Source organism: Aquarana catesbeiana, linkage group LG07 (assembly GCF_042186555.1).
Source record: "Aquarana catesbeiana isolate 2022-GZ linkage group LG07, ASM4218655v1, whole genome shotgun sequence".
Taxonomy (NCBI): domain Eukaryota; kingdom Metazoa; phylum Chordata; class Amphibia; order Anura; family Ranidae; genus Aquarana; species Aquarana catesbeiana.
In genome coordinates this window covers 102365287-102377894 of record NC_133330.1, presented here as the reverse complement: position 1 = coordinate 102377894, position 12608 = coordinate 102365287, and the positions used below count along the sequence as shown (strand labels likewise).

The following is a 12608-nucleotide window of genomic DNA, read 5'->3' as shown; positions in this document are numbered from 1 at the left end:
TGACCCTAAAAGGTGTATCTTGGAGGACCCTTTTTGAAAAAATGTTGGCTATTAAAAAGCAACACAAACCCCTGGGAGAAGAACAGGTGCAGAGAGAGGAAGATACATTAGTAATCCTTCAAATGTCTCTTTATTGGAAACTGCTCCAGATGTTCTGAATAAAATAGCATTGGAGAAAGCAGAATATGGGCGATTCTTTTCCAAGCAGCTGAACTGTCTGAGATTCGAACCGGTCTATGACCGGCTTTAACAGCGATGAGAAAAAAGGTGATACAGAAATACAGAGATTGCAAAAAAAATATTGGGGAAAGATTCAAAGAAAGTTGGTATATAAAATTATCCCAGACAGTATGCTATCAAAACATATGTAATTTATTGGACTAAAAGTATTATAGAAAAAAGACAGACACTGTCAAATGTTGGTGGAGGTTTACATTTGACAGCGTCTGTCTTTTTGCTATAATACTTTTAGTCCAAAAAATTACATATGTTTTGATAGCATAATGTCTGGGATCATTTTATATACCAACTTTTTGGGAATCCTTTCCAAATTTTTTTTTGCAGTATTGTGCTTTTGGTATGTTGATCCACACACCTTTTGTGGAATGACAGATGCAATCAATAAAGTCCTCCGGAGATTCCCCTTCATTAGGGTGAGTCACCATCTCTGATTGTACAGAAAAACAGAGATTACCTACAAGGTAGTGCAAGGAGAATAATACGTGTTAAAGAGACTGTATAGATTGTAATCCTCGTCCACCACATTTAGGGGCAGGAACAGGAAGTTGGCTTTGGCAAAATGGAGAGAAAGAGGGAGTTGGATAGCTTGAGAACAAGGAAAAGAGGCCCAGGAAGGGGAAGGTGGAGCACTTCAGAGTTCCACAAGGCTCCAGTTGAAGCCAGCAGGAAGGATTTTAGAGCTCAGCGTTGCCAGATAGTCAGGAATTGGCCCAAAAAGAGATTGAGGCATCTAATAACTCAGTGATAAGCTGAAATATTTCTAGCCAAAACCAGCACAATATAGGGCATGTCCATAATGTATTGAGAAAGGATTCCACTTGTCCGCACACCCTAAAAAAAAAAAAAAAAAAAGAGAGATGCTTGTGCATGAGGTTTGGAGTTACATTTGCGCTAAAAAAAAAAAAAGTAGGAGGTGAACAGTCACTGGAATGTAAAAAGGGTTTTATTTGGAAGTAACAAAACTGTTGGAGAGATCAGTTGTTTGTTGCAATGACTGATACGATTTGACTACGTCTTTGGTAAGAAAAGGTCTAACCTGAGTGAGTCCCCACTCTTTAAAAAGGACAGAAGAGAGTGGAATCCAGGTAGGAAGGCATGGTTGAGAGTAGGACAAATTAGAGACTTACTGAGAGATTGGAGGTTTGCTGAATATTTTTTTATGCATTCCTTATTTATAAAAAAAAATAAAAATTCACAATTACAATAAGCAGAAAAACATACACAAGATACATGTTGCACGTGCAAACTCCGAAAGGGTACCATTAAGGTACCACCAAAAGTCTAGGTTGTTTGCTGAATATTTAACTGCATCCCAATGTTTGCAAAGGATAAAGGCTAAAAAAAAAAAACATATGGTAAAAATACAAACAGACAGTGCTATTGCACGGCACTTTTTATTTGTTTTAATCCCAGGTTTGTAATATAAATTTAGTAATAGGATTGGAGTGGTCGCATCTGTCTGCAGGGTTAAACTAAAAGAGGTTATGTATCTGAAGGGAATCGTAGTCAGCTGCCTAAATTGCTACCCATAATGGGATCTTGTATGTAGCTTTGCTCGATTCAGGCAGCATAGAAATATTTTGAAAGGTGTGATATACTAAGACCTCTGGAGCATTTGTTACGCATAAGGGTGTCTACAAATTTGGGGCCTAGTGTCATGCCATACAAAGGGTAACCATGTGGCTTAGGAACATTCTCAGGATATGAGAGGGGATCAAAACGGGTAGGACCTGGAAATAGTACAGAATTTTTGGGAGAAAGGTCATTTTGATGGCAGTGATTCTGAAAAGTCAGGATATGGAATATTTATCCCATTCAATTAGAACAATCGTAGTTAGCAGTTAGATGGGAACCCTAAGCAAGGGAGGGAGAGGTGGTACCACTGAAAATTGAAAAAGATTTGTTGAATAAGGTGAACTGATTAATGTAATATTCAAAGCCTTGGATTTATTCCCCTTGACCTATAGTCCCAACAACTTGGTAGTTAGCATGGACGTTATGTTTCAAAAGGGACATAGTAGGGTTTGTAACAAACAAGATTACATCGTTAGAGAAAAGTCCAAGTTAGTGATTTGAACTGTTAAACAGAATCCCAGGGGAATTAGGGTTGGACTTGATTAACTTAGCCAAAGGTTCGATGATCGGCATGAAACATAAGGGAGAGAGAGGGGACACCCTTGTCTTCTACCTCTAGCGATATTAAAAGGGGCAGATTTAAAACCAAAATAATGAAATCTCGCCCACGGGGAATTGTACAGAGCCAACACTCATGTACAAAGATAGGGCTCAGGGCCCATTTCAGTATGAAGTGTGTAAGATATTGCCACGATACTAAGTCTACTAAGGCTTTTCTCAGGTTGAGGGTGAGAAATACGGTGGCGACAAGCTACTTGTGTCGAGTGGAGTACGAGTGGAGATTCCGGCGGATCTTGTCACCTGGCAGATGAACCAGCATAAAAACATACTTGGTCCTTGTGTACCAATTTTCCAAATACTATGTTCAGTCTTGTGACTGGAATTTTTGCTAACATTTTATTATATAAGTTTAAAGGGGAAATTGGTCGATAGTTGGGCCAAAAGGTATGATTGATAGAGGATTTCAGTATCACGGAGTTGGTTGCAGAGATGTTGCTTGGTCCAAATTTACAGCTTTTCAGAATGGTATTGAAAGCAGTAATTAGGAGAGGAGAGAGAACTAATTGACAAAACCTGAATAAGTTAAATATTTATGATAAAAGGAATTTACCTCCTTCATACACATTTGAATCCTCTATACAAGGAAGTGGAAAAATTGGAAGGATTTACTCCCTTTGGAGGGCATCTTGCAAAAATCTATATCATAATGGTATGTTAACCACTTGCTAACCCCCCATTGTACATGTACTGCAAGTGACCAACACGGGCAGGCTGGATCACATACATGTACGTGATCTGGCCTACTCTGGGTTAGAGACGTGGAGCACGACACTCCTGGGAACGCTGTATCCACAGAAAACAGCGGATTGCAGATCCCAGTACCCTGCTGCTTTGTGACAAAATTGTGACTCAAAAGTGCAACTTCAAGAATTTGTACTGTCCTGGCTTTTTAAGGGCCTCAAGAAGTGAGATAGGCTGTTAGTACATCATAATTGATCAATTTTCAAATCCATATATCATAGTTTGTGATTTGTGAAAGTTATAGCGTCTACAATCAAACTCACTTACTGGGATTTTTATTTTATTTTTAACCACAGACATACAGGCAGTCCCCGAGTTATGAACAGACTAGCGACTGTAGGTTTGTTCTTAAGTCGAATACGTACGTAAGTCGGAACAGCATGGGCAGAATGGCAGATATTTTCCGATGTTCCGTCGAATGTGGCCGCCGTTGAAAAGGGTCCGTCGAATGTGCCCGCCGTCGAAAAGGGTCCGTTGAATGTGCCCATCGTCGAAAAGGTTCCGTCGAATGTGCCCGCCGTCGAAAAGGTTCCGTCGAATGTGCCCGCCGTCGAAAAGGTTCCATCGAATGTGCCTGCTGTCCCGTTCGTAAGTAGGAGTCGTTCGCAAGTCGGATGTTCGTAACTCGGGGACTCCCTGTATAGCAGAATACATTTTGGCCTACATTTATGAAGTAACTTGATTTTATTGGTTATGTTTTATAAAGTAAAGTAAAAGAATATTGGGTTGTTTTGTTTTTTTAACTTTTGGCCTTTCTTCATTTATATAGAAAAGAATAAAATAAACCCAGAGGTAATCAAATACCACCAAAAGAACGTTCTACTTGTGTGAAAGAAATGACATTGCCAGTTAAAGTAGCACAGTTCTGAATAGCAAAAAATGGCCTGGTCATGAAGAGGATAAAACCTTCTGAAGGTCAAGTGGTTAATGTCATTCCAACGATTGCAGGAGGAATTTTCTATTCCCAAAGGAAATTTACTCCAATGAAACACATTAAACTACTCCTAACAGAAGAGGCAACATTGTCTGAAAGTCCAAAGGGTGTTATCCCTTCTACATACAGTATAATCCATAACTATATGTTAAATTACCCCTTGAAGTGTAGAGTACAGTGGTCTTGAAACATTAGGACTATAGTATGGCAGTGGCGGTGCATCCATAAGGGTGCACAGGCGCCGCCCCCTCTCTCCAGCCACCCCCCTCTATGACCTATGGATAAATTCATGCATTGCATGAATGTATCCATGGCCGCCGCTGCCACCCCCTATTCAGGCACAGCGGCGGGGGTGTGTTTTTGAATCACCTGATTAGAGCCACAGGCTCTAATAGGTGTCAAAAAAGTGCACTGCGAGCGACGTGCTTAGCACTCGCAGTTCACCCAGGTGTGTTAGAACAGCGAATGAATATTCGCTTTCCTGATACTGAACCACCTCTCCGCCAATCAGGTGCTCGGGTCTGTTACCCATCACCTGATTGGCTGAAACGACAGGCGCTGTGATTGGACGCCTATCAGGCATCCAATCGCCTATAGGAGAGGACGGGAGGAGAGGACGGAAGAAGACGTATAGAGGACACCGCTCGCCACCGTCACCCGCTGCACCACTGAGACAGGGTAAGTGCCGGGCAGACAGCAAACGGGCGGGGGTTCACAGTGGCAGCATTCGATGGGCAGTGGTGGTGTTCGATGGGCACAGTGGCGGCGTTCGATGGGCACAGTGAGGCTGCAATTGATGGTTTTTTTTCAGTTTGTTTGCACCCCCAAAAAATTTTGAGCACCAGCTGCCACTGCTATGGAGGAAGATATGTACAGGTGTTATTGGTGATTCCCTCCATCTCGATATTAGCGCCCCAGAGAGTAACTCAGATATCCATTATACATGGCACTTCTCATTTACTTTATAGAGCAGGCCTTTGGGATAGTCTCAGTTGTGCTTATTGTGGCCATGCCCTAAAGACTTTATTCATTTTTTATGGAGACGTATCAAATTTGTTTAATAATGCATGCTGCATATTAATGTCGTCTTTAAAACATCCATCCTATGTAATCTGCATACCTGTATTTTGGGACATCTAGACATTCCAGAGAGTCAATCTAATTTAAAATTGGGGTCTAGCAGAATGTTGTTCTTTGTTAGAAAATCAATAGCACAAAAGTGGACTTTGTCATTTCCAACAGTGACTGAGTGGATGGGTATTCATGGTCAATTTGGATCTAGAATGGATTGACAACAGGCCTGGTCCCTACAAATAATAGTATTTGAATTGCTGCTCTGTTAATATTGATTGCATACATTAGTATTTACGGTATGTGATGCTTATCGCATCATTCACAGTGAACCACTGCATAATTGTTGGTTTGTAGTTAAAATAAAAAACAAAAAAACATTTCACCAGAAGTTGAAAATTCTTCTTGAATCCACCAGGTAACCCAGTGCACATAACACATGGTCTTATTCAGATCCATACAGTAGTTTGCAAAATGGACATTTCATGTCTGTTTGTGCTGTAGATCCACCCCAGATTGAAGCCCAATTCATGGGTGTTGCTATATGGTACCTACAGCACAGCACTGTAGCCACCATGCCACGTTACCCCTCTACACTGTACACCACTGAAATGAATTAGCCCAGACCAGTCCAGAACCTAGAAGGGGTAGCTGCTGGCTTGTGTTGTTGTGAATGACAGCACGGTGGAGATGAGCACCATCATTTACAAGCCCACAAGTGTTTATACAAGCCCACAACAAAACATGCCAACTATTACTCTAGTCTCTCCCTTTAGAATACCTGGCAAGTGTAGGCTGGCCTGGGCTCAGTTTTTCCTCTTGTGTACAAAGAAGAGGGGTAAAGGCCATGAGCTGAGCTGTGCTCTGCAGAGGTGAGAACAGCTAACATGCCCACATCCCCCTGCATCTCTAGTGATGACACTTGTCTCAGGTAAGCACTTGGAGCCAGAAACGAGAGCCGTCAATCAAAGCTCATTTGTTATTCATTTCCATGCTAGCTATGTGGTTGGACAGCCATTGTGGGCAGGAGTGTGCCCTGTCTGACCAAGCAGCTAGCCTTAGACAACAGGTGAAAAAAATACATGTACCTTGACAGGAGACATAAAAAAACAAGTAACAAACTTAGCAATGGGAGTGTTATATTTTGTAAAATGTCATGCTGGTCTAAAAGCCATCTCAAGATGATGTTGTATTTCCCTATTCTTCTGTGTAGATAGTTTTGTCAACGTGCTTAATGGGGCCAGACGTTGATGTTTCGCTTGTTTGTTAATTTCCCCTTTTTTCTTCTTCCATTTTGTTTTTATATTTCTGTATTGGAAAAATCTTTGAATAAAAAAATACTGGTTAATCTGCTAGAAATGCACTCAGCTACCAAGTCCTGCTGTGGATGGACAACACACACACACACACACACCAATTTTGTTGATTGAGTGTTGTCCAGTTTTCTACTGCCAAACTACTCAGACTTTTCTAATCTTCCACCTCCACAGCATAAAGGAGATGGAAGTCTGTAGTCCTAAAGCAGAACTCCAGGAAAAAACTTTTTTCCATGCCCTTGCTGCTAATCTCCTACCTTCACCAACTATGCCATGCATGTTCTTCTGAGCTGAGCTCTTTAGTTCCTCTGCAATAGCCTGCTGATCTTGCTGAAAAACCACTATTGCCCAGTGATTTCCTGTTTGTAAGACCGCTGGCTGCTATTACTCCTGTGTCCTCAGCCAGAGGTCTTGGCACTCCCACCTGTAGTTCTGTAGAGCGAGCAGGGAGGAAATAGAAATGTAGTGGGCGGAGGGGTCTCACAGCCCCCAGTCTGTGCCACCCATGGAGGAGGTGTCCTCCCCCTCTCCTCCTCTGCTCCCTGCCAGTCACCGTCCCCACTCCACCCCTGTCGCCCGCCCACCATCTCCATGCAGAGCGGGATAGTTAACAGAAATCAACCGGATGACACAGCAGGTATTGTATGTGAAATACCGATCAACGTAGCTTCCCGCCGACTGGCATCGTGATTGATAGCACGCTGTTCCATGCCGGCAGGAGGCGGGAAATTACAGTGATCGGTATTTCACATAAAATATCTATCACAGCCCAAGATCCTCACTGTGTCATCCATTTGATTTCTGATAATGATCCCGCTCTGCCCTGGGGGGTCACTGACAAGCTGCCCTGGGGGGGGGGGGGGTCACTGACAAGCTGCACTGGGGGGGTCACTGACAAGCTGCACTGGTGGTCAGTCACTGATAAGACTGCACTGGTGGACACTGATTGCTGTTAGAAAGATATTGAAGCTGCAGCAGGAGGAGGGATACTTCTAATACTGAATTACAGCAGAGTACAGTGTGTATAATATATCATTATGGGATGTGTCTACAGTTCAGTAATGATTACATAAAGCAAGTAAGGGCAATATGTTTATCCCCTGTTGTGGCTGGAGGGGAGAGAACATACATGCTTTGCATTTATAAGGCTGTAACCTATCTTTCATACTGTGTGTTACTGAGTAGTGTGGCTGGCTGCAGAATGAGGGGCGTGATTTATGCTGAAGTGGGCAAGTTCACATTTAAATGTACAGGCCTAGTGTACCCTCCCACATTCACTCCAATCCCAAAGATTCATGGGAAATGTAGTTTAATTATGGTTTAGACTAGAGAGATGGGAGGATATGATGTAATCACTGTTCTAACACTTCCTCCTTAGCATAATACATGCTGCATTTTTTTTAATTATAGAGCTGACTTCCTGAAAATTCAATCAGGCTTTTCTCTTCAATGGTAAGGAATTTCGCAAATGTAATAACTGTTTAGTGTAGGGGGGTGTACTAAAGGGGGATTTTTTGAAAATCCCGGAGTTCTGCTTTAAGGTAAGCATTAAGAGAACGAATGGCTCACATTGAGATAACACAAGTGAGCACTGAACACAGGACAGCACTGAATTTCTGACAAGATAAACAGGTATTTTTGGCACTTACCTAACAGATAGAACAAAACATTTTCATTCACTTTTATTTAAACAGACTAAAGGAGACAAACAGGTTAATTAAGTTCTTTAAACTGTTAAAACTTGGAGCACATAACCAACAAGAGGAGATAGAACATATTAGAATAGGATCACTCACCTGTAACAACACCCTGTGAACTTCTGCATCAGTAACATCTGAGTGCAACTGTCCTAAAAGGAGTTCTGCAGATAATCGCTGGCCCACAAAATTGGTAGCTCTGGTGCCATTGTACCCATTGAACACTCCATAAAGATAAATATTATTCTCTCCTCTGCACAAAGAGATGAAAAATAAAAATGATTTACCACAATACATATCACTTAGTGATTGTAAAGCCCTTTTTTAACATAAAATAAAAAAGGGGTTTAGATTTACCTGAGCTGTGCCCTGACAGAGTAGCCCAGAACCTCCTCTTCTCGGGTCCCCAGTCTGCTTTCTCTGCTCTTCCTCTTCTGTGTCTGCTCCCATAGCAAGCTGCTTGATATGGGGGGGGGGGGGCAGACGTGTGGGCTCACTCCCAAGCCAGGGAGTATGTGTGTCCACATTAGCTTCCACTGGGGGAGAAGGAGCAATTCTACTGCAGACTGACACAGGGCTGTTTTTTTTATCCTTAATTCAGGTTTAAATTGTAGTTACATTAGAACCACTTTAAATAAAATGTATAGTGGTTATTTATATACTTTCTACATTTATGGTCTGGACTGCAAAAAAAAAAAAAAATCTACAGTGAATAGATATACATCAGCTGTATGGACTAACCAGCAAAGCCAAGCTTGACGGGTATGCAGAGACAGGTGCATGGACCTAGATGCACAGACGCTGCAACCAGGTCCATGCACTCATCTCTGGGGACCCAGAGGAGAATTTCTCATTTAAACTTACTGTAATCAAAAAGCTGGCTGGTTAAAATTGTAAACATTATTCTGCAAAAATCTGACAGTGATCTCTAGAATGCTGAAAAATAAACTGTGGCAGAAAATAGTAACTACCGGTACATTCCACACACCTTTAGCATCAGTGACAAAAAACAGAGGGGAGGGCTTAAAGTATACTTAAAACCAAGAACAAAACATTCATATATTCCAGGTTACCAGTCTTTTTCAAGTTTTTTCCTTTTATTTTAATCTATGTGCAGTCATTAACACACTCCCTGTCCTAGGATGTCAATAGCTGTACTGTATCTATGGAGAAGTAGTGTTGTCATCCTAGACTGATCACTTTTGATTCACACTATACAACATCTTCCCCACTTCTATATACCTTCCTCTCTTCTGTAGTCCACAGAGGAGAACTAGGCAAGACTAGTAACACTAGTAAAGAAGTGCCTGATTCCCTGCGCTACCATGTGCATGCAAATGGATTGTGTAAAAGAAAATGTATTAATTGAACCAAAAAGAGATACAAGATAAAGGGAAAACCTAAAGTGAATATATGTGTATTGGTCTGCTGCTGAATACCTGCTAGCGCTCTAATTGATTGTAAGCAGTGAAAAAAAATTAAATATGTGGCACAGCGCTCCCCACTAGTACTGCATAGTAAAAACACACAGAAAATGTAAGAGGCGGCTCTCAAATTAGGCGGTCGCCTTAGGCCCTCGATGCCGCCTAATTTGCCTAATGCATGCAACGGGTGCCCTGGATCTCCATCCCGCTTGTTCGCCCCTAGGAAATATGACAGGAGTAGATCAGAGGAGGAGAGACTGTGTTGCCGCTGTTAGCAATGGGAAGAGGGCTCTCTGTGTTTCCTGCCCATCCCCCCTCCTTCCTCCTGTCAGAGCCCTTGCACACTGGGGCGGGGGGCGGCGTCGGCGGTAAAACGCCGCTATTATTAGAAAGGGTTAAATACCACCGCAAAGCGCCTCCGGAGAGGCGCATTGTCGGCGGTATAGCCGCGCCGTCCCATTGATTTCAATGGGCAGGAGCGGTAAAGGAGCGGTATACACACCGCTCCTTCACCGCTCCGAAGATGCTGCTGGCAGGACTTTTTTTACCGTCCTGCCAGCCCATCGCTCCAGTGTGCAAGCCCTCGGGGCTTTCACACTGGGATGACAGCAGCGGCACTTTCGGGGCAGTTTGCAGGCGCTATTATTAGCGCAATAGCGCCTGCAAACCGCCCCAGTGTGCAAGGCCTCAAAGAGGAGAGCAGAACTGAATGAGATCAGAGCGGCTGTGTCTCTTGGGTGGAGAGAGAACAGATGCAGGCTCTTCTTTCCCCCCTCCCTCTCACTACTGTACTCAGAAGCTGCGCTGGCTAGGTTTCTTCCCCCTCCTTCTTATTGGGCAGGGGAGAAAAAAAACACTCAAAAAGAAGCAGAGAGGAGGATTGTGGGACATGTAGTTCTGAGGGCTGGACATTGCAACCCTAAGGGAAGAAACTGCAGCCCCCAGCATGCCCAGCTGAAGAGGAGGGAGAGAGAGCTTTTGGGGAAGTGCACCCAGGACTCCAGAGGGAGAGGATTGTACTCCATACCTCCATCAGAGAGAGAGAACCCCACTGTACTGCACCATGAGGGAAAGGCACATAGCCTAGCATCGTCACTTGTGAAGAAAGGAATGGAGCTATTTCCAGAGTACAGTTCTGGGTGCTACCCAGCGGAGTCACCACCTGGCAACCCAGAATGAGCTAACTCCTGATCAGAGGAACCGTTGTTGCTGTATCCCCAGGTCTGGTAAGAGGCGCCGGTCGGCCATTATCTACTGCCAGCTATAGGAACTGACCACCCTGTTATTCTTTGGCCCTTATACTGCCTGCATGCCCTATTCACAACTGCAACAAACACCAGCGATTAGAGATGAAGATTTAGGACTTAGTGCCAGTTCGCACCGCAGCGCTGTCAGACATCGGATGCGATTCGCACCACAGATCACATGCGATCTCTGTGCAATGTGATTTCAGCCATACAGATAGTATGGCTGAACTTGCATCGCATTCGAACCAAACTCGCACAGGACCCTTGTTCTTGGTCCAGAGCAGAATTGGATGTGGACCCCCATGCGATCTGATTCCGGTCTGAATTTGCAGATCGCACTGCAATATGCAAACTGATTTGGGGGTGTCATTAACATTTAATTGACACTCCCAGCAGTTTGCATAGGGCAGTGTGAATAAGCGATGCGGGAACCCGCAGTGGATTTGCAGGGTTTCCACATCGCTGCAGTGTAAACCAGTCCGATGCAAGAACCCTGCAAATCCACTGCATCACTTGTTCACACTGCCCTATGCAAACTGCTTAAAAGTTAATGACCCCCCCAGATGGGCTCACATGTCTTAGTGCAAACTGTCAATTCAGACATGAATCAGATCGCATGGGTGTTCACACCCACGCAATCCGATACTAGTGCAGACCACAAAAGGGTCCTGCACAACTTGGGTCCAAATGCGATGCAAATTCAGCCATACTATCTGCATGGCTGAAATCACAGACATCGCATGAGATTTGCACTGCAGTGCGGTGCGAATCACGTGCGAGGTCACACAACACACTGGTGTGAACCCAGCCTAAAGACTCCCCTATAACTGTAGTGGACCCAGAGCTATGACCGGCACTACTAAAAGGCGGCTTAAGCAGCCACCTCAGGGAGCCAGGATAGGGGGGCAGTAAATTCTTAATCTCCAGCCACTTGCTGGGGATTCTCATTTTTACAGTGTTGCATGTGTTTTTTTTATACACTCCCAGCCCCTATAGCAGCTGTTTGTACTTTAGTAAAGCTGACTGTCACCTTCTATATTGAAATGTTACAAGTGGCTGTGAAGCCACCTATCACTTCTACCACTGCCACGATGTGCAACCCCCTTCACCATGTTTACCGGGCACCACTGTCCCACCTGCGGGCCTGGTGCTGTCATGACAGGTGGCACTGGAAAGGGCGCCTGGAGCATAGCAGACATTCGTCCACTCAGCCACCCTCCTGTACACAGACCAGAGAGTGTCATGTATGATGTCAGGAGCGGGCTGGGCCGGGGGGCAGAGTGGCAATTCCCCCTCAGGCCGCCCCAACCTATGCTGAAAACAGCCGCTGCCCGCTGACATTTTCTTTCTTCTGTAGGAAGTGGCTGTTGCATTCCGGGAGTTGTAGTCCACGCTCAGGCTCCCGAGCAGTGCAGAGGAAACTACAACTCCCAGAAACTGGAGTCTTGTAGGCAGGCAGATGCAGGGCATGGCACGCATGACTAGCTCAGGCTGCGGGGCTGGGCGCTGGCCGTGTTGTGTAAGGACCAGCTGAGCTGCCAGGTTAGAGACCCTGACAGCCCCAGCTGACCCCTGCATTCCATCTCCCACCCCCCCCCATACACCCCATTTACCCTGCCCCAGTGATCAGGCTGCATTGGATGGGCACTGGTGAGGCTGCATTGAAAAACCAGGTGGGCATGGATGAGCTGATTCAGTGCTTCAATGGGCCACTTGACTGAACTTTCCCGCCAGGCCTAAGG

At 44.4% G+C, this 12608-nt stretch overlaps 1 protein-coding gene across 2 annotated transcripts in view; it reads right to left on the bottom strand.

The window, feature by feature from the left end:
- Positions 1 to 12608, bottom strand: part of TAB1 (TGF-beta activated kinase 1 (MAP3K7) binding protein 1) — a 228151-nt gene that overhangs the window by 202003 nt on the left and 13540 nt on the right. For both annotated transcript variants that reach the window (XM_073592549.1, XM_073592550.1), the window contains exon 3: positions 8295 to 8448. In XM_073592549.1, coding sequence (XP_073448650.1) covers positions 8295 to 8448 — 154 coding nt within the window. The remainder of the gene's footprint in view (positions 1 to 8294; positions 8449 to 12608) is intronic.